At 49.1% G+C, this 21,457-nt stretch overlaps 1 protein-coding gene across 3 annotated transcripts; it reads left to right on the forward strand.

Moving 5' to 3' along the window:
• The first annotated feature begins 824 nt into the window (after positions 1-824).
• Positions 825-18,819, forward strand: LOC106486468 (nuclear GTPase SLIP-GC-like). 3 transcript variants are annotated; one of them, XM_067294476.1, is made up of 20 exons: positions 844-908; positions 984-1,059; positions 1,428-1,558; positions 2,128-2,223; positions 2,710-2,824; positions 3,510-3,732; positions 4,400-4,612; positions 5,171-5,398; positions 5,998-6,173; positions 6,607-6,622; positions 8,179-8,268; positions 8,779-8,884; positions 10,105-10,238; positions 10,982-11,146; positions 12,458-12,615; positions 14,638-14,773; positions 15,282-15,390; positions 16,191-16,327; positions 17,513-17,603; positions 17,973-18,819. In XM_067294476.1, the coding sequence occupies exons 3-20, from the start codon at positions 1,531-1,533 to the stop codon at positions 18,038-18,040; spliced, it is 2,289 nt and encodes a 762-aa protein (XP_067150577.1). In that variant the 5' UTR covers positions 844-908; positions 984-1,059; positions 1,428-1,530; the 3' UTR covers positions 18,041-18,819. The 3 variants fall into 3 exon arrangements, with proteins under 3 accessions (XP_067150578.1, XP_067150577.1, XP_067150579.1); XM_067294478.1 differs by having other exon boundaries at positions 1,458-1,558; XM_067294477.1 differs by lacking the exon at positions 984-1,059 and having other exon boundaries at positions 825-908.
• Positions 18,820-21,457: the final 2,638 nt, after the last annotated feature.

The following is a 21,457-nucleotide window of genomic DNA, read 5'->3' on the forward strand; positions in this document are numbered from 1 at the left end:
GCTGCTCCCTCTCGGCTCTACCCCATCCCTGCTCACGTGGTGGCCGGGCACGGGCAGATGGGCCGTGCGAACGTCCAGGATGGACAGGCAGCAGGACAACCCTTCCAGAGAGAAACTTTGCTTGTTGGGAGCTTTATCACCCTAAGGGTGCAGCTGCCCTGAGATGCCCCCGTGGCCGAGGGCCAGGGTGCTGCGGACTTTGCACTGACACCCACGGGTGCAAGGTATCCGCTCCCGGGTTCCTGTGAACCCATAGAACAGACCCGGCTCAACACTTGGGTCCAAAGTCGGTTAGCAAACCCGGTGTCCAAGCCATGCTGTTACGTCAAGAGCGGTTTCTGGCGAATTTTGCATTTGTTCTCCCGCGCGGGCAGACAGTGCGCTACCAACCGCAGGGATTAGGAAGGTTCCCGCCGTGGCCTCGTCGCACGCGCGGCCGGCACGCGGGAGCACGGGGCGAGAGACGGCTCGGGGAGAACCGCGCCGAGCAAAGAGCCGCCCCGCGGGAGACGCGGCCCCCGCGGCTCTTTCTACCCGGCGCTTTGGGCAGCTTCTCCCCAAGGTTGCTGTTGGCTGGTGGCTTTTCCAACTTCCATCCCTTGGAGTCACCTGGGATGTTAAAAAAAAAAAAAAAAAAAAAACACGCTTGGAGAAGTGCAAATCCAGGAGAAGCTCTCAAATCCAGGGAAGAGCCTGAAAACACGACCTGAAAGCAACCTAAAGAGAAAGGGAGGTTGCTGTTTTTAGAGACGGCTTGGAAGCTGGAAGAGGAAGTAGGTGAGGAGCGGGCAAAGGAGGCTGACCACGGGTCTGCAGAGGGAGGAGTTGCATACGCCCGCAGAGCTTGCTGCAAGGTTTAGTTTCGTTTCTGCTCTGCTGCAGTTCCTGGAATCTCCACAGATCTGAAGGTAAGAACTAGAAATTAATTATTTTGCTTTTTTAATTGACTGGCTTTTAAGGTGATAGTTATTCATTATGTACAGGACTCCTACGATCAGCGGCACAGTATGTTTGCACGGAGGATGTGACAATTTTTTTTCTGCCTAATCCAGTTGCAAGGTAGTTTTTGTTTAATTTTTCCGTGTGCTGGTAAGTCTCCTGTGCCTGTCATTCTCTCTCTGGCTTTTCCAAGCCTCTCTGGCTTTTGCCGCTCTCGCTCACTCAAAATCATGTAGCAACGCAGGAAATGCAGCTGGTCCTATTCCCAGGGATGCTTTAAGGTGAAGCCACAGCGTCCTGCAAATGAGCTAGAAGCATAAAAATTCGTAAGAATCTTGCCGTGACGCTGAAGGACGTAGCAGCGATGTCCTCCTCAAATGGAGGCCTGGCTGAAGCCTGTAGCTGTGCTCTTCCCTCTCCCTAAGGAGGAGCTTGCAATGCTTTCACCCTTTTCTTTTTTTTCCTTTTTTCTTTTTTTTTTCCTGAAGCCACCACCTTACCTTCTGATCTGCACACAGCCCCGTTTCAAATAAGCAGTCGCAACCCATCGCTCGCTTACGGCTGCCCCAGGTTCGGAGTTAGTGTCTCCCGATGGCAGAGGGAAGACCAGAACAACAAGGTAAGCGGCGATCGTGTCCCGTGAGTGTCCCGGCACCTGTGGAGCAGGGCGTCCCGACTGCTGCAATTTCACGTTCTTCAGCTTGCACCTGATGGAGAAGAGGCCCAGATTTTCACCATTAGCATCTGCTTTCTGAGCTCTGAAATGGGCCTTAGCGCCCCCCCCTCCCCACCCCCCAAAAATCTATTTTTTATTGTTCTGAAATCTGTTTCAATCCCGATTTGCTCATATAGTTTTGGTTCACCCTTGGGCAGCATTTAGGGCTTGGACCACGATGGCATCGTCTGCGCTTGAGTCAAAAGGGGGATTTAAGCTGAAGCAAATAAAGGGAGTTTGGGGATCTCTTACGTAGCCTGCTGTGGGAAATGAGAGCAGGTTCGGGTTAGGTAGGAGGCATCCTGCTCTGAGCTCATCCGTTTCAGTCTCCTGGGCGTTTGTGTCTAGCAGTGCCAGCTAACAGGCAAGGTGTTTAAACGGATGCTTTCCCAGTGCCGTCGGGCACGAGCTTTGGCTCGCAAAGTCCCTAGAGAGACTTAAGGTGCTGATGAGCATCCCCTTTCTCTGAAAAGGCAACAACGAAGATGTAACAGAAGAGACTCCCAGGAAAAGGAAGAAGTTCAGCAAATATCAAAATTTTGACGAGGAGCAGGAGGCTCTGAAGAACTGTGAGTATGCATAACTGCAGCTTTTGCTGACCCTGGGGAGCGTGTTTGGAATAAAAACTGCTTTGCACATGAATAAAGTGACCCAGGCTCAGCCGTGGCTTGTGGGACAAAACTGGTCTGCGCGAGATGGTGCCAGCTTAAATTCACGTGGCTGCGTCTGCGCTTGCCATGGAAGGGAGTCATCAGCTCAGTGGCTCTTGCACCCTTCTTGTCGCCCCCCCTTGAAAGGGTAAAGCAGTCCTCCAAGCCAGGGGACACCATCCTTGAGGCTCTTCTTTGCTGGTCTCCTGGCTGCACAAACTGCCCCGCAGAACCGGTGTTTTTGGGGCTGTCCATGCTGCAAATCGCATGCAGAGCGGTCTGCTTGATGCTCACGGACTGCGTTTTGGGGGTCTTCTGTTGAAGACTGCCTAGCTTGGGAGGTGCCACCCTAGGACACGGGGACACAGATGCAGCTCTGATTGTACAACTGTGTCCTCCTTCCAGGCAAAAAGAAGCAAAAGTGTCTAAGGACCATTCTGGATGAGTCCTGCAGGAAGCTGTCAGAATTTCTCTTTCTGTGCAGAACACCTGGGACAACAGATGGGTTTGAATATATCAGGTGAGTTGTCAGCCATTTTTTTGCCAAAGGGCATCTTTTGGTTCTTCTGTGGAAAGAGGTGGTCCAGAATTTTTGCCATACTCATGGGCTTTTAAGCCAGCCTGTATTTGTAGGGAAAAGGAGGAAGTGCTGGGCTGAATGTGCAGCAGATATTTCAGAAAAATGTTCAGGAGCCTTGACAGTTGTGAGATACCTCCGTTTTCAGGAAAGTTCATTCTCTCAGCTGCATGGCCTGTGAATGTATTATTTTCTCAGGTGGCAATCCTTGACACCCCAGGGGTCCACTCCAGCCAAGGAGCACCCCAAAAATCCAGATGCACTCTCCTTCTTGGGCCCAAGGAGAGACTTCTTGTACAGAAGGAGGCCCTGGGTGCAGGCTGGTCTCGCTTTGCAAAGCTTGCTGGAAATCCTTTCCAAAGACAGTAAACCCTGTTTCCTGATAAGATGAAATGCCCATTAGAAGGTGCAAATTTATACAGCCTTGCTATGAGAATGAAGCTGATATGATGTCCAGTGAGTCGCTGGAAAGCTGTCTTTGAATTGGGTATGGAGCATATGTAGGATCCCACAGCTTCCAGCTGAAAGTCTCTTTTGTATATATATAACAAAATGTGCTCCACCTTTTTCAAATACACAAACCTGACGGAGTCATTTAAATCGCCCTTTCTTCTCTCTTCATCCTCAGGAACCGCCTTACGGGCTTGAAGCCAGATATTTTGCTGGATCCCATTTGCATTGGTCTCTTTGGCAGCACTGGATCTGGGAAAAGCACGTTATTGAATGCTATCATAGAGAAGAATTTCTTCTTGCCGGTGTCTGGGAGCAAAACCTGCACGTCTTGTGTGGTGCAGGTCAACACAAGCCGCAACAAAAATTACGAAGCAAAAATTTACCTTCTGGACGATGAGGCAAGGATAATATTCGTGCTTTTGCCCTTGAAGGAGAAAGGAAAGGAGACTGAGTCACAGAACTACAGAATGGTTGAGGTTGGAAGGGACCTTTGGAGATCATCTAGTCCAACCTCCCTGTTCAAGCAGGGTCACCTAGAGCACATTGCACAGGATCGTATCCAGGCGGGTTTTGAATATCTCCAGAGAAGGAGACTCCACAACCTCTCTGGGCAACCTGCTCCAGTGCTCTGTCACCCTCACAGTGAAGAACTTTTTCCTCACATTCAGATGGACCTTCCTGTGTTTTAGTTTGTGCCCGTTGCCCCTTGTCCTGTCACTGAGCACCAATGAAAATAGTCTGGCCTAGTCTTAGAGGGCTTCTCCAGAGGGAAGTTCAGCCTTCCGGAAGGGACTTGGGGATGGGGGAGAATGTAACACCTGATGGCCAAAGTGTTCCTGAAGAAGCATCCCTGAAGACCCTGGCAGTAGTTCCCACTGATTTAGGTGTGCAAGGAGAGAAGCAATATAACTTCTTCCTTGCTCTCCTATCCTGGAGGCCCAAGACACCTCAGCTGTGCCCATGCGTTGGTTGTCTTGCAGCAGTCTTGCTCAAGCCCCATCCTTCCCCTCCCTCTTGCTGGCACTCAAGCCGTTACCTTTCTGTGTATTTGATCTGTGCCGACAGGAGTGGAAGGATGAGCTGAAGAGTCTGGTGGCACTTATGGAACTGGACGAAGATAGCGAAAAAGACAACGAAGAAGAGGAGAATGAGAATGCTTTGAAGATCCGTGCGATCTATGGGAAAGGAGCTGAAACTAAGACTTATGAAGAGCTGTGTGCGATGAAACCCATCATCAATATTCCCCCTTCAAGATGTATCAGCTTCAAGGAAATTCAAGTGAGTAGCTTGTGCCTTTCCAGGCCAACACGACAAATCGGTTTGTGTCTTTGCAAAATACAGCCAGGGACCTTAACTCAGTTACTTCTGTCTCAACTCCAGCAAGTGGGGTCAGTCTCTGGAGCGGACCTATCTCTCTGGGAAGGACACCCAGGCTGGTGATGCAGGTTCCTCTCCAGATCTTGTTAAATTGCATGTCTCCATTGTGTCTATCCCTGTGTGGGTGAGCAGAGCCCAGCAGATTCATGAGGAAGGTGAATCCTGGGTGCCAGATGACCTTGGGGGCCTCCTGTTGTCCACTGAGGGTGGGAGTTGATGTCTTTTCCCCATCTGTTGCGTTCCTGGGGGACGTTCATCCTGCCGGGAAGGGTGCCCCGTCAGTGTTGACAGTGAGGGACCCTGGGGAAATCTTTTTCCTTCTTCATTTTGTAGGGCCCGCACCAAAGAAAGGCGGCTCTGAGTGTCACAACCAGCCATGGAAAGTCATCATGGTTTTCTGGTATCTCTGAAGTTCTTTGCTAAGGATGGCTATTTCTTTATTCCTCTGCTGTGTCCTAGGCAGAAGAGCTTTCTAAAAGTTTGGAACCGTATATTCGGGCTCGCAGCATTAACGATGACACAGAACCAGGAATAAGCGAAGAAGACAAAAAGTTGCAATTCTGGCCATTAATCAAAAATGTGGAAGTGACTCTCCCAAGGTCGGATGTGATTCCAGAAGGTGTCATCTTCGTGGATATTCCAGGGACAGGCGATTTCAATAGCAAAAGGGATGCAATGTGGAAAGAGGTGACCGGCAAGCTGTCCTGTGGGGCGGGTGGGAGCACTTGTGGACTGTGGCTGGGAACTTTTAAAAGTTGCAGAGGTGTTCCTGTCCCAGAAAAATAAGTGAGGGAGAGATTTAGAGTCATCAGCAGTACAGTGGGGAACAGGGAAACCTTTTAGCAGAAGGCCCAGAACAGCGTTTCAGTGTATGCTGCAGTGCACGTCTGAACTAATGAGCTTTGCAGCTCAGATATGGTGGAGTTGCTCTACTTGTGCACAGCATCAAAGGCTTGTAGTGTTTCTCCTTTGGCAGTGAGAAGCCTTGCAGGTGCTGATCCTGTATTCATCCTTCTTCCCACCTGGCGTTAAGCTGCTGCCAAATGCTCTGCAAGGGCAAGCACTGGTGTCCAGTCCAAACTCCCATCAGCTGCAGTGGTGGGTTGTAGGAATTCGTGATGGGAGGCTGAGATCTCCAGCTGGAAATACACTCCTGCAAAGACTGCACATCCTTTTTCTTCAGCCATTTCCTGGGAACTGTAGGTGTTCAGCGTTTCCGGCATTTATTCTTTGCTGATGTTTATCTCTTTTATTTCTGGTCCCTCTTCCCCTACTGCTCCTTGTAGAACATCAACAAATGCGCTGTCATCTGGGTAGTCAGCTCTTTTGAACGTATTCAAGGAGACAAAACCCACGAGAAGCTATTGGGTGAAGGCATGAAAGCTTTCCAGTGTGGGATGTGCAGGGACATCGCCTTGGTGGCCACAAAGTCAGACAGCCTGGACCTAGAGGAATACAGGAGGTAATGAAACAAGCTATCCCTGAAGTCCAGGGGCTGCCAGAGGTGCTTCTGGATATGTATAATATGCCCAAAGGCCATCACTGACTCAGCAGCAGCTGTGTCCTGGGGGAGTCGTGTGTACCAGGGCTAGGGTCAGACTGGAAGAGGAAAAGAAGTGAATCTCCTGCTCTCTTGTGACAGTCTTTTTTTGGCTTCAGGGCATAAGGTATCTTTGGATTGAGAAAAAAGGGGCATTCTTGTAAAGCATTGAGTCCTAGCCATGGCTGGAGCCAAGCTTGGGGTGGGTGATGCTGGTTCTGGCCTGACCTAGTGTGACTGTGAACGTGGTGCATCTCGGCACTGTCCTCCGTCCCTTGTGCTTGCAGGAGCTGAGGAGTACAGTCTGCTAAAATGGTCCGAATGTGTAACTTTTGTTTTGTTTTTATCTTTTCAGGGAAAGAAAAAAAGAGGTGAGTATTTTTTTAAGCTTAAGTTTTGAAGTGTGCAAAGGAGCTAACAAGGAATGCTTTCCAAGAACGCAGATAGGCAGGTCCCTGGTTTGTGTTTCGAAGAAAGATGCAGGCCCTCCATATTTCAATAGAAGCTGTAAGGCTAAATGTGAACTAAAAGATAATTTTTTGCCTGGGGGTCTGAGGAGGACTTGTATCCCCTGAATCTGTTCTGTATCAAAGGCTCGTGTGGACACCCCTAAGGTTTTGGGTGAATAGGATGAAACCAGTTTGGCTCTCAAGTTTAAACAACAAGAGCCCTGTTTTTTCAGCATTTGGGGAATAAGTTAACCACCACCACGAGATTAGATGACCTGTGAGCAGACACACGTGGTAGTGGCCTGAGAGCCAGCAGGCGTTTTCCTCCCAGCTTGTCTTATACTTGTGCCCTTGGGCGATTACCGAGAGCCTCCACTTTCACGTCGGCAAAGCAGCAGCCATGGATATGAAGTGGTCCCTGCTTGCACAGCCCTAAGAAATGCAAAATACTGACATTAAGAAAACTGAGCAGGGCTAGAGCAAGGTGGGGTGGACTCACCCACAAGGTTTTCCTTTTCTGTTTACTTAAGTGTATTTACCTATATGGGCACAATCCAAATAGTCATTCATTAATTTGTCCTCTGTATGCTACTACAAGGAAGAGACGTTTCTGTTTGTCATATTGATAGCTGTGACAGAATAAGCTACCCAGGGTCCCAGAGAAGTCTGCTGCAGGGCTAGCAATATCTTGAGGTTCGATACCTTGAGTATCATCTGCTTTAAACTAAGGTCAGCCTTTCTACTTCCGTGTTCAACTTTGAATTGTGAATGAGGGATCTGGAAACTAAGATCAAGACAAGCCTTGGTTTAGTGTTTGTCCAGTGAAGTACTTGGAGGTCACCATAATATCAGATTAGATTTCTTTCAGGTCGCAATCTAAATTAACTGTTTACTAGCATTGTCCTTAATATTCCATATAAATTGTCTCCCTAAGAAACCTGGGGTAGTACTTTTAATTCAGAGAGCAAATCAAAACCTGCAAGGAAGGTTGCATAACTATGCCAAAGTGTGACAATACCAGTATTTTCAGAGAATGAGTATTTTATAGCATTACTTTGATACAAGATCTTTTCCTGTTATGCCCCCTCATTATCAGACAGTCTGATTAATATATTTGAGCAAAGGTTACAACACGACTTCATCAGGGTCTAGAAGTATTACACGGGGAGGAGCTGGAATGAGCTAGCAAAAACAGAGCCAATGTGCAAAATTTTAACAAGTTACTGGAGCAGTTTACAAGGAAGCAGAATGGATTCTTCATCCCTTGAAATTGTTTAAGAAAACTGGGGAATTTTCCATATGATCTAATCTGACTTGAACAGAATTGATTGACTTGATGGAGAAACCAGAAACCCCATGCAGTTCTTTGCCTTGTGTTAGGGAGAAACCACACTAGCCCTTTGGCCTTAAAAACTTAGGGATCTATTTGGCATGTTGGGAAATGTGAGTAATAATTCCTATTGCTTTCCCAAACGTAGACGCCGATAACAAATGAACGTGATGCCATCCTAGAAAGGAATGAAACTGTGAAGCAGCAGAAGAGCAAAATGATGAAGAGAAACCTAGAGGTAAGGGCATGGAGAACCTGGACAGGGTTGGTCTGCATTGTGAATCTCCCCTTTTGAGATTTTGATAGCACGTCTGTAGCTCATTCTTGTAATATTCATTAATAAATGTTTTCCATGAAGTCTGATCATTATCTAGCAGCTTCTGATTGCTTCCAAACTCTCCCTTATCTCTCTGTTTGGGACTGACTGGTCTTCCTAGTCATCTCCAGTTTAATTTTCTGCCATACGCAAGAAATCTAGAAAGTAATTTGGTTACCAGGATGACCCTTGATTCGGAATTTGTTTCATAAAAAGTAAGAACCCAAATCAACTCACTCTACTGTAGGCAGAGAAGGAAGGAGCCCAGCAACACCAGCGGGATGAGCTTTGAGCTGGTCCATGACATGAGTGTGGTTGCCCAAGAATGCACCAGCAATTACTATACGCTAATTAATATATTAAAACACGTGTGCCTGAGCTGTTGTGCCACTAGCAGATGGCACATGTAAGGTTGGTATGTGTATGTTGCAGAAAAAACTTCCCAGCAACTCCGAAGTTCTGCAAAAGGCGGATCTTGTGTACACAGTCAGCGCCCGGGAGTACTGGCAGGGGAAGAAGCTCAGCAAGGAGGAAACAGGTGATATTCGGGTTTTCTCTCTGCGCAAAGCATGCAGTTGGTCTCTGAATGCTTGTTGCCCCAAGCAGACCGTGGAGGTGTTGGCACGAATCCCCAGTCCTGGTGCTGGAACAGGGTGGTCCGTTCAGCAGAGGGCACGGGGTTGCATGGCCACGGTGGAGGGAGCAGTGGTGGGACAGGACGGTGGCAGGAGGAGGGAGGCAACAAGGACGCAAGGTGCAAGGAATAATGTCCTGACTTAGAAAGACCCTCAGGAGTTACCTTATTGTTTTTTCCTTCTCAAGTTTATTGATAAAAATATCAAATAGTATGGAGCTGACCCCTTGAGCACACCTTGGCCTTGCACCACCTTAATCATTCTTCATTAGAAGTAGCGTGTTGAGCTCTTTCCCCAGTTTATAAATCATTCAGTATGTGCCATGTTGAATCGACAGCATTCTTGTTCCTGGCTCTGAAGATTATACAGTGCTAAATACCTTGCATTGCAGCTTGGCACTTAAAGTTATCAACCATTCTCGGAATTGCATTAAAACAATGTGAAGTGACTTTGACACAATATTTTTTTCCAAAACCCCTTTTGGCTTGGCATGAGTTTTTTTCCTGTTCTTTCCTGTTTTGAAAGACTCCCTCCCCCTCCCCCCTCCATTTTCAGTCAGCTCGATGCTGGAGTGCTGGGTCTATAATTATTCTAGTACCTTTTTATCCTAATATTAACTTTTTTCCAGTCCTTCAGAACTAGGATCTATTACTATAATAAGGCTACGGACATCAGCATGAGCCTGCACTGGCGCTGTATTTATCTAGTCCTTTGCTTATCTACAGAAATATTTTTCAGTGCATTTTTTGCTGGTGCAACCTCCTGTCCCCAAGGTGCACTTATGGTGCTGTGGAGCCAAACCAGGTTGAGGTGACCCTGCACGTGCCCCCACATGCCCACCTTGTGCTCTGATGGACCAGCGTTGTGCCTGTGTGGCTATGTGCTGAACCAGTCCAGGGAGCTGACGCAACTAAAACGGCCCCTTAACGTCTTTTCTGGTCACCTAGGACCTCTCGTTGGCCTTCTCAGGGCACCGAAAGGGACTGCAAGACACAGATTGTGAAATGTTGATCTCCCAGATGTTCTGCAGGAGAAATGAGTTTCCACGGGGTTTTTAAGAGGATTTTAAGAGTGTTCCATGGGGTTCTTGCACTTCTAACTCAACCTATTTGCATGATTTCAGAGATCCCAAAGCTGAGGGAGTACATCCGAAAGTTTTATGTATCAGAGAAGAGGAAGGTGCTAATGGATTATGTACAAGAGACTTTGGTCATTTTTAAACTGATTCAGAATCTCAGCTCCAACCAAGACAAACAGGTTTGTCGAGAACAGCTTTAGTAAATATTGTGATTTATTTTTTTTCATTGCTGGGCAGGCTCCAGACAGGCCTTTCTCCTTTCCTATGCCTTTGAGCAGGCAGGGTGTGCCATCTCCTTCTTGCATGACGCATAAAATACATTGCAGTGGGCAGACGAGGGTGTTGATGCACGGGTGCCCCGGATGGTTGCTCAACTGCATCTCCTACGCCCTTCCCAAAAAGGAGTATCACAGGCCATCCCTTAGCTCCCGGTGGTAGAGCGGAACAGTTTTGCACAGGCGTTTCTGAGCAATGTCCCTGGAGTGGGGGAAATGGCCGTGAACCCACCATAGGCTGCCGGTGGGGCAGCACTGCTTGCAGTGATTGAATCAGGGTGCGCGTAGGGCAAACTTGCCTCTTACTCTGCAATGCAGGGAAAGGAAAAGTCATGCAGGGGTGGAAAAAAAATGCAGAATTTTCCCAAATCTGGTGCTGGAAGGTTGCCTAAAGTGCCCCTCTCTACACCCCCTCCTCTGCCAACCCAGGGTTTATGGCTCAGTAATGAGTCCAGAGGAAAAATCTCTCCCAGAACTGCCATCACGGCCCCTTTCATCACCCCAGGGAATTTTTGGACATTGCTAATCTAAGCCTAACTCACCCTGAGCCTGCCTCACAGTTTCTAGATGGAAGAGATGCAGGGATATGTTTCGGTTGCTTCCAGCATGTGTTCAGTGATTTGTTCTCTCTTGTCCTTTCATTTCAGCATTTGCACGTGAAAAAAAATGTCTTGAAAGACTTCATTATGGGGAAGATCAGTGAGCTGGAGAAAGATATTGAGAAATGTTTTGTACCTGTGGAACAGCCACTCAATGAAGGTGTAAATGAAGCAAAAAAGTCGTATGAGAAAATTATGCACAAGTTCCTTAAAGTGGGTATAAAGCAGTATATTTTGAATTCTAGAATAATTTAATGAGGAAAGGACCTCTGGAGGTCTGCAGTCCAACCTCCTGATGGGTAACACCGAAGCTATGTCTGGTTGTCCAGGGCCTTGTCCAGGCAAGTCCTGAAAAATCTCCAAGGAGAGAGTGTCCACAACCTCTCTCAGCCTCTGTTCCAGTGTTTCACTGCTCACATTGCAAAAGTTTTCCTTATATCTGGCAGGGATTTTTCTTTCCTGAAACGTGTGACCATTGTCTCTTGTGCCTTTGCTGCATGCCTCTGAGAAGAGTCTGTCTCCTTCTCCTCTATAACCCACTTTAGGTAGTCGTAGGCATCAGCAAGATCCCCCTCTTGGCCTTCTCTTCTCCAGGCTGTCACACCCTCCGTGTGCATCATATTCCCATGTCTAAGAGATTTAGTCAGTGTCTTTCGTTCTCCGGTCAGCAGCACACTCTGCTAGCCATTCCTCCTCTGCTGCTTGCCAACTGCTGGCAAATACTCTGAGATCAGAGAGTGATCGGTGGGTGGACGATGTGCCCAGCGTGTTCAGAGCACCCTCGAAGCCTCCTGAACACCTGCTTGCTGTTTCGCAGGCTAAGCTGATGTACAACATGGACAGAGAATGCTCAAATACAGCTCAGGACGAAGAGACATGCTGGGCTGGGTGGCATTGGTGTCCTTCAAACAACCAGACCAGTGGGGTTTCTCTTTGATCCTGGACATATGGAGAGGGGTAACACAGGAGATGGGGCACATCTGTACACCAGGGCAGATTCTCTGTGTGACCTTGGAGGGTCAGACCCACACAGGGACACTGAAGGGATGGAAATGCTTCATTTCCAGCATTAGATCCTCTGAAGCCCTGTTGGGTTGCTGCTCATGGCTCAAGGCACCATAGCTCAAGGACAAATTTCCTCCCAGCGCTGAATGTCTTCTGCTGCACATGCTCAGTTTTGCTTAAGCATCAGCAAGTCATATTTCTTTGTGCGTCTCGGTAGGAAGACTTAGCTGGGTGGTAACTGGCCCTTGCAGTGTCTTGGGGGATCTCCAGATGTGGAGACTGTGACTTGTTTTCTCCTTTCCAAACCGTCTGGAATTTGCAAAGGAAAAAGGGGAATGTTCGAGGTTATGTGTCCTGGTGGTATTCAGCTGAGGTCTGGAGAGAGGCATGCGTTAAGACACAGCCCAGGGCCCTTGTCCAGCATGCTGGAGCTCCGATCTCCTGGGGTTACTGTAGTGCGAATCACAATCAGGCATCTGTCCTGTACTCATTTTATTCCTTGTGTTTCCTCTCCTGCAGCGAGACCGTGGGTACCAAGGCTATCACAGGACGCTGAAAGCCGTGTGCCTGAAGAACGGTGTGTACGCCTCCCGGATCTTTGACCGGATAGACATCAACGAATCTCTGGCTCAGCCCATCTATGAGAAGATTGACATGAATTTTGGACAAATATTCAGGTGAGAGACTCTTGTCCCTGCTTGAAATCGAACTGTGCAGAAAGGGATCCTGAGGTGCCATAGCTCTTTCGCTGTCCTGCAGCAAGACAGCTGTGTCCACCCTACTTCTGACAGATGTTTGTCTAACCTAGTCTTATATGTCTCCAGTAATGACCACCTACGTAACCTACTCCGGTGCTTCACAAACCCTCGTATTAGAAAACTTCTCCTAATGTCTAACTTTAATGTCCCATAACGCAGGTTAAACCTCTGGCTTTTTGTTTTATTCCTCAGGGTTATGGCAGTAGGCTAATGTTTTCTGCTTTTCAGTGGCTTTTGTTGCGTTTGAAGCCTCCTGTATTTCCCCTCAGTCTTCTCTTGTTTGAACAAGTCACGTTTTTTCTGTCTGCTTGTCATTTGTTTTCGTGACTTCTCGTCGCTCTTGTTGCCCGTCTCTGAATCATCTCCCAGCTGTCTGCAGCTCTTCCTCGTGCAGAATTTGTCACTCTGACGTGCGGCTCTGGCTGATACCGCCCAGCCCACCGCTGTCTGTCCTTTCTTTGCTTACTCCCATCTTTACAGGAATGGGGATTTGGCTGTGATTTGTGCCTCCCAAGGAGCTGTCGGGGCTCTAGCTTCTCCTCAATGAGTCCTTTGGTTCTTCCCTCAACCACTGACTCTTTCACTTCGCCGCAGAGGGACGGGCCCTCGTTGGGACCGTAGGAGAGGAAGTCACGTTCTGGTTCTTGCATCACTGCGCTGTCCACCGTATCTCAACGTTGTTATTTGTACCGAGGAGCAGGGGGAATCCCCTTTGCTAAGGAGGGGCTGAAGCCAGCTAGAGCAGCTTAACGTTGCTAGCAGATTACGCGTAGGTACACAAGCGCGCGCTCATGGGATAGAGTGAGGTCACGCGGGAAATAGTTAGCGATAGGGTTTAGCAAGAGAAAAGGACAGGCTGGTGATCGGGCACAGGGCTTGTTCAGACAAGCGTATTGACTAGCAGCTGCTTGCACTTGATCAGCCTCTTTTATCCACCCTTTCTTTCCCTTTTCTCATGCTAGTTCTTCCCCATCCACCTTGATCCCTCTCTTTCTCTGCCCCAGATAAATTACTAACCTCTAATTACGTTTTCTCTAAGGATCCCAAATTTGCTACTTGTGCACCCAGTCTTTGTATTTCTGATATCATTACCTGTGGTATCTCGGTCTTGCATGGTATTGCTGATATAGCATTACCTGGGCCCTGCTGGCCTTGCAAGACTCCCCCAGAGGTCCCGAAGATGCCCTTTCAGTTATCTGCGAGGTCTGACCGTCCCTCATAGACCTCCCTCTTAACCACCCGTGAGACCCAGCCGTCTCTCAGGGCGCTGTTAACTTTTGTCTGCTTCTCACTCTTTTATGTGATATGATCAGCAGCTGCTTGTGGCGTGTCCAGTAGTTTCTCGGGGTCTGCTCCATTAGCTAAGCCTCAGACCAAGGTCTGGACATGCGCCTGCATTGCATGCTTTAACACCCTCAGCACAAGAAAGTCTGTTAAGAATGGTGTAAGGTGAAAAGCAGGTTTCCGTCTGCTATGTTTTGCATAGTAGACAGAAAAAGGGAAGATCAGTGGGGGACAGGAAAGCGAGTCACTAGAGGAAGGCGAGTGACCGCTGAACAGAGCTAAAATGAAAGCAATTTTTCATCAGTAACTTGCTTAACCTCGAAGAGCGTTGTACATCTGGTAGCTATTGATCGCGGTGTCCAGCAGACCTGAGCAGTGGGGAAATGTCACAGCGCCCCAAAACCTGGGGCATGTCACCTAGCGAGTGACTTCAGGAAGGGACAAGTCGCTGTGTCCAGCGTTTGCTCCTTTTCGAAGGAAGAAGTAAGGAAGGCCACATCCTCAGTCTGGACTAGCTGAAGGTGAAAGAGGTTTACTGCTCCCGGGACCATGGAAACCTCCCTGCCCTGCTTGCTTTGTCACAGCCCGTGTTACTGCAGCCTCTCCCTCGCCTCCCCTTTTTCTCTGTCATTGTCAATTAATTTTTCCCCCTACCAGGATCCAAATGGGCACCTGGGCCACGCTGAAAGCCAACCTGGTTGCGTTCAGATGCGCAGTGCAGCAGAAGCTGAGGGAAACCGAGACGAAGAAATTGGTGGCTGACACCTGCAGGCTCGAGTTCCTCGAGCAGGAGGTATGCTTGCGTCGGGAGGGGATGCGCCTGAAACGTGCACGCTCAGATCCTCCGACCTGGGCATGAGAACTGCCCTGCTGCCCGTCCCGCTCCGGCCCGGGGGAGTCCCACAATGGACTGTGCAAATGAGAACGGGCTATCGGAGAAGGGAAAGGAGGGGAGCGTAGTCTTTGTAGGACCTGCGGAGGTGATTAGCTCTGTGTCAAGATGCTGGGTGGGTGAGGAAGAGGCATATGAGCAGCTCTGCCTTGTCTTTAGCAAGCATGGTGTTCAGGAAGGTATGGAGTTGATGTATTTGTTCTTAAATTGTGGCATAACCTTCCCAGCTGGACAGCTTCCACATTAATTCAGAGCACGATGGAAAGGTGGTGCCCGTTGACACCATCGTCTGCTGAATGCTGAACTTTAATTTAGATTGTCTTTATGAGACCAGTATTATGAGGTTGTTAGCTTAGATGATTTATGTGATTGAAACGACAGTGGCAAACACCTCAAGCTATTCTTGCAGATAGACTTCATCATCAGTGAGACTGAAAAAGTCATCCTCCAGAGGAAAGCAGATATTTATCACTCCCTCTCAGCATCCATTCAAAAGGACCTGCTGCTATGTTATGAAGGTATGAGCAGTCACCTTTTTTTTTTTAATTTTGTACTGAAAGTTCTTTTGATTTTTATAAAATAATCCTAACAAGGGCTCAGAAGAAGAGTCCAGGCTTACAGTCTGCTTATTGAAAGTCTGGGAACAAAGATCAAAAAGGTGATATGTTAGTCATCAACTCAGAGAGATTTTTGAAGTCCCAAGTGGATCATGCTCAAATATGGAAAATTAGCTGCCTGATTTATTCTAATTTGCTTATTCTTGTAAATTAAAGATTTTTTCTAGCATTAATTCATTCTTATTTAGATATCTTTGAAGGAAGGAGCGTGAAGGATGCTAAAGTAAAAAGCTCATGAATTTGTTACTGCCTTGTTTTTACATCAGTAGGTGGCATACTCAGAAAATGAAAAAGTGAAAAAAGCAAGATCCAGAAATCATTCATGTTTGCTTTAGAAAGACACCTGAATTATTCGATTAGTGGATTCTGAAAATGGACTGTCAGTCTTGACACCAGTAAATAGTCACACCTAGCCCTGAGAAGAAAGGGTCCTGGGCATGGGTGACCTCCAGTACAGCAGTGTAAAATATTGCCTTAATGGCTCATCCTCTGAAAACATTTACAAAGTCTGAGAGAAAAGGCAGTGGAGGGAAGTCAGCTCGGTTACTGCACGTCACTGGCACTAGTTGAGCCAGCTTGGCCTCTTTCTGCAGAAGACCGGGGCTTTCACCATTTTCCTTTCCCAAATCAAAGCACCAGCCCTTCTCCCCACATCCGTCTTGGATCTGGATATCATTGTGACTGTTCCCACTTTACCACAGAGGCTGCTAAGATAAGAGGACCACAAGCATATCAAAGGATGCAAAATGTCATTAACCAAGGTCTAAAGAATAAGGTGGAAGGGGGAATGTTTGAAAAAGCAAAGGAGGAAATGAAATGCGAGTTCCAGAAACTGAAGGTAAGTCATGCATCTTCCTCTTCTGGAGGGATTTCTTTACAGTAGTGGACAGTGCTCTGGGGACAGAGGATAGTATCCCGAAAAGGACTGCCTCATGCTCAGGCTTATGGCCAAAGATGCTGAAAAATGCTGCCTGGGAAACTATCCAAGGGATATTTTGATTGCACCTGTGCTAGTAACCTGAACAGAGCCAGGGAAAGGACTTGGGATGCATCTGAAGTGTGACTATCGCACGGGACACCGGGAGAACGACCCTGACGTCTTTGCGACTTGGGCCGAATCGTCCTGCCCCAAACCGTCCCCAGGCAGGCTCAGGGCTTTGCACGGGGTCCCGTCCCCAGGGACAGTCTGGACGGGCCCCCAGTTTGGGGAGGGAGTTTCATGCTGCGAGGGCACCGCCGCCGTCGACGCTGGCGTTGCTTTTTGCGGCAGGAGTCACCTGAGACCCGTCTCCGGTGGTGCCCAGAAGCATTATTAATGTTATTAATCCATAACGGCTGCTCACCAGTATTGACCACCCCTTAGCACAAGGCACTAATTGCAGGTCTGAGCCCTGTCCTCAGGGGTCTGCATACGAACTCCTAGCTCGACCGGCAGTCATCATCCGTAATTGGCAACTACAGCACTCCTTTTCCCAAATTAATGCTCGTACTTACCGCTGGGTAAACACCTTAGAGTATCAAATGCTAAAAGCTGCCATCTCCACACCTGAAGGCACTGCAGCCCCTGCAGGCAGCAACAGTTTTCTGGGCTAAGCAGTTTCGCAGATGGCAGCTCATACGTTGGAGCTGCAGAGTCAAATCCTACGACGGCCAGTTCTGTCCTTCCCTGTTTTGGGTTAGGTGCTCTGCTCTGCCCTGAAAAGCAGTACGAAAATATTTCGCCCTTCCCATTTCCGAGCCATCGACCAGCTCTGCAAGATGCCCTCTCCTTCACGCGCATCCTAACTAGCAACAGCAAACAGCCCATGCAGCATTTGCCGCTGTGCAACCACGCTGCTTTCAGCGGTCGTGGGGGTGCGTGGTGATGGGACGACCTGGGTGCGACCAACTGGGGCCGCGGAGGAGCCCGTCTGGGGCTACGGGGCTGGGGGTGCCCCCGTGGGAACCAACCGGGGCTGCTGGGGTGAGGAGCCCGGAGCCCTGTCCCCTCCCGCTGATGCGCTCGGCAATGCGACGGCTGCAGGTGGAGATCACCAGGAAGCTGGAGAAGGACTTTTCTGACGTGCTCAGCCTCGCCTTCTGTCTGTGGGATGAGCTGGATGGGAAGCTGCCAGGTATGGTCCGAGCTCTCCCCTCTGGGATGCCTGGGCTGGGTGGGAGATGCCTTTGCCTGGGAGCGAGCGGGTTTTGGGGACAGAGGGTGTTGTGGCCCAAGGGCGGCAGGGACCATCCACGTCTATAGGCTCCAAGGATAACACAAGCTACCTGTTCTGTGGGGGTCTATGGGATGGCAACGTGTTTGGTGATAGGGCAAAAACCACCCGAACGTCTTCATTTACAATTTAACACAGCTAAGCTTGTTCCCAAACAGCTGGATGGAGGACTGTGCCATATTTCTGTGGTGTAGGCAAGGCAAGTGAGAAGTTTATCATGAGCATGGGGCACCTGTCAGGTTGTCTTTAAGGTCCTGTTCTTTTTTGCAGACTTGCAGCAGGAATTCTTCTTCATCAGCATGATACATGAGGAGCTGCAGGCAGCTAGAGATGCTTAGAGCGCTGTGGGGCTTGCCTCGAATTAATTGGTTTCGTTATTTGTATTGATGTCTTTCTTTTTTTACTCTGTGCGTTCCTAATGAATCATTCTGTGTGAATTGCTTCCTCTTAGAAACGCTTTTGTAAAAGTGAGGTGTTTTGTATACATCCTCTCGTCCCTAGTCACCTCCCGCACAGACCCACACGTGCAAAAGGGGCTCAGGCGTCCCCAGACACCATGGCATCTCTGGGAGCTGGCTTGGACCTCCTGGTCCAAGACTTTCTCACCCAGGAAAATAGTTAGAAAGGGAGTTTAATGAGAAGACAGGAGTGACTGTGCTGATCAGGCTCAGGGCATCCTCAGACAAGTGTCCTGACCAGGAACTGCTTATACCCAACCAGCCCCTTTTTTCCCCCTATCCTGCTATTTTCCCACGCTTGTTCCTCCCCCAAACCACCTTGGTCTCCCCGTTTCCCCACCTTTGTTTCCTCCCCTGAGCATCCCATAGTGAGTCTTGTGCAATTCCAAAACGCTCTTCCCTTGCATCCCGTAGTGCGTCCCAGACACCCCCGGGAGGAGGTGGGTCGGGGGCTTCGTGTCTCTGATGGGTGATCGGGGCTCCCCTGCTTGCCGCTGTGCCTCTGCGCCCCTTCGTGCGTGTGGGGATGAGCCTTTTATCACATAACCCAACGTGCTCCCATACCAAATATGTTCTGATTTTGCCTGCCAGGCTTATATCTCTTTCGATACTTTGGATTTTACTGACAGAATTAAAAAATAATAATAATTCAGAACAAACTTGCTTCTGTTTCGCTTGTTCCTGTGAAAGCCGTACTTGGGTATAACTGGCCCCAAAGAGCTGCTCGGGAGGCGCTTTGCCTCTGCGAAATAACGTGATGAAAAGTGACAGTTGTGGAAAGTGATGGCCGTAAAAAATGGGCCCTAAAGGTACTCTCTTACCCCAGGGCTTGGGAGATGGCCCATGAAAAGAAGCTGAGGGAGCTGAGCTCAGCCCGGAGGAGTCTTTTTCCACCACCTAAAGGGGTTAAAGAGAAGACAGAGCCATACTCTCCTCGGAGGCATGGAGAGGAAGGACTGGGGGCAATAGGGACAAGCTCCAACTTGCAATGCTAGCTAGAAATAAGAAAAAAATCTTTCCCTTGAGAATGGTGGACAGGGCCCAGATAGGCTGTGGCGTCTCCATCCTACTTGGACAACCTCATCAGACTTTGACGTTAGTTTTGCTTGTAGCCGGAGGCTGGACCACAGACCTCCAAATGTCCTTTCCAACCAAAGGTGTTCTAGGATTCGATATGTATTTGGCCCCTTCCTTTTTTCACATATTTTCCAGAAGCTGGGAGGCAAAGCAGCTGGGGTGAGTCTTCATGGCAGAGTTCTCCTAAGTTTCTGGACAATTTTGGTGCCTGCAGAGTCTCTTGCACATCTTAACCTGGACATGGAGGTAGTTTAAATCTGCTTGGCTTTCCTAGAAGTCAGATAAATTTCGACTTGCAGAGGCACCGGTAGCGTTAAGCTGCACAGAGAAGAGAGATAAGGACACAGTCATAGAGCAGAGGCTGAGTCATAGAGCAGAGGTTGGAGTGTACTTCCATAAAAAATACGTACTTTGTGCCCATAGAAAACCCCACAGATCGCAATTGCTCTCTGCAGCCCTTCTTGCACAGCTGAGCAACCCCTGAGCCCCCCAGATTCCTTGCCTTTTTGGTAAGGGCTGACCCAGAATAAGACTGGGTATGAGGGAAGCCAGTGTGGTCTCCCTCAGAAAGCTAAATTTTGGTCCTGCGGCTCCCATAAACCAGAGTCAGAGCTTCTTCCTATTCTTGCTCCAGCTGGAAGGTAAATGCTGGTGTCCATTCTTCTGCCAGCCGACACGTCTCCATTTCCCTTGCTTTATGTTGCTGAGGTTGAAGCGCAGCAGAAATGACTGTCCGTAGAGGAGCATTTTGTTATAAAGACACCTACCACGTGCAACAGCTTGCTGTGCAACCTGGGTGACTGGCTGAGCCGAGCAGGGAGGAAAAACCACCTGTTTGGGTCCTGAAAACAGAAAAGCCCTGCCTCTGAAGTCTTTTCTGCAATATTAGCTGTAAGCTATGTAATAATCTGGTAGGTCTCCCGCTTGCTGTTGATGTGGCCATGATCAGCGTCTAGCTAAGCGTGCGCTTTGCCCTCTGGTGAAGAGGGACTTTTGCAAGAGTAGATGAGTCTGTTACAGGTTTTACGCCAGGAACCTCCGTCTTCTAAAAGAAAAGCGCGTGTCCGCACTAAGCAGGGGCTGCAAACCCTTCCTCATGAGGGGATGGGGCACAGTCGTCACAAGTAAACACGCGGAAAAGCCTTGCAATGCCCCGTTGTGGGAAGCCCCTTGCAGTGTGGAAGCAGAGGAGGCTTTTCTCCTCGCTTGGTTCCCCTGCTAGTAAGGAGAAGGGGATTGCTTCTTTCCTCTGCTGGTAGGCACCGGGGTGCGAAAAGGTGGGACTGTTGGATTTGCTTCCGCGCATTTGTCCATTTACAACTTATATTTGCAAGGCAGAGCCTATTTCAGGCTGAAGGGAGTCACGCTCCACACTTTGCTGCCAGCGCTGTGTAGACCTCTGCTGACGACAGAGGAGCCTCAGACCGCTGGCGCGCTTGTGGGCATCAAAAAGTTGTTGCCTGCAAGTCTGGAGCTGGATCCACCCTGACGTCTACTCGCCAGAAAGCACGTCACCAACTGGAAACCTGCACCAGGTTGAAACTGCAGAAAACGAAAGGACACATGTGACAGGGGACGCACTCTGCACCCTGCTCTGCTTGGAAGCAGTCCCAGCCGTGGGACTGAAAAGCGTGTGCAAGCAGCCGGGGGGGTGGCAGGCAACGACTTTCGGGTTGGAGGCTGCTAGATTTTGATGGGTGACTGAGCACAGGAGCAGGTTGCCCAGAGAGGTTGTGGAGTCTCCATCCTTGGAGATATTCCAAAGCCGTCTGGACGCAATCCTGTGCAATGTGCTCTAGGTGACCCTGCTGGAGCAGGGGGGTTGGACTAGATGATCTCCAGAGGTCCCTGCCAACCTTGACCATTCTGTGACAGGTCCCAGGGAAATCCGTGCATGCCCCTTCCGTGAGCTAGAACAACGAACTAAGCATTCGTTTTGCTACTTAAACAAAACCCCTCTGTAAAGCAGGCCAGGGCAGGGATGTCGCTGGGCAGGGAACTTCAGCTCCAGCTGCCAAGAAGGAGAAAGCTCTCAGCTTTCCCAGCAAAATGAGGGAAGGATTTTTGAGAGCATGGCTCATGCTGGTGAGAAGATGACTCAGAGAGCGGCAACGGGAGCGACCTCTCGCAGGTGAAACACCGCTTTGCAGAGCTCGAAGCGTTTGGAGCAAAAGGACGGGATGTATTTTGCATGCGAGTCCGGGATGGTGGCAGGAAGAG

This window comes from Apteryx mantelli, chromosome 3 (genome assembly GCF_036417845.1).
Source record: "Apteryx mantelli isolate bAptMan1 chromosome 3, bAptMan1.hap1, whole genome shotgun sequence".
NCBI classification, from domain to species: domain Eukaryota; kingdom Metazoa; phylum Chordata; class Aves; order Apterygiformes; family Apterygidae; genus Apteryx; species Apteryx mantelli.

Excerpts from the sequence above, each read along its gene's own strand:
- LOC106486468 (XM_067294477.1), top strand. The coding sequence starts at position 1,531 with ATGGCAGAGGGAAGACCAGAACAACAAG. Across the intron at positions 11,147-12,457 it reads TTATGCACAAGTTCCTTAAA|CGAGACCGTGGGTACCAAGG; the intron begins GTGGGTATAAAG and ends CCTCTCCTGCAG. Across the intron at positions 14,774-15,281 it reads TCGAGTTCCTCGAGCAGGAG|ATAGACTTCATCATCAGTGA; the intron begins GTATGCTTGCGT and ends CTATTCTTGCAG.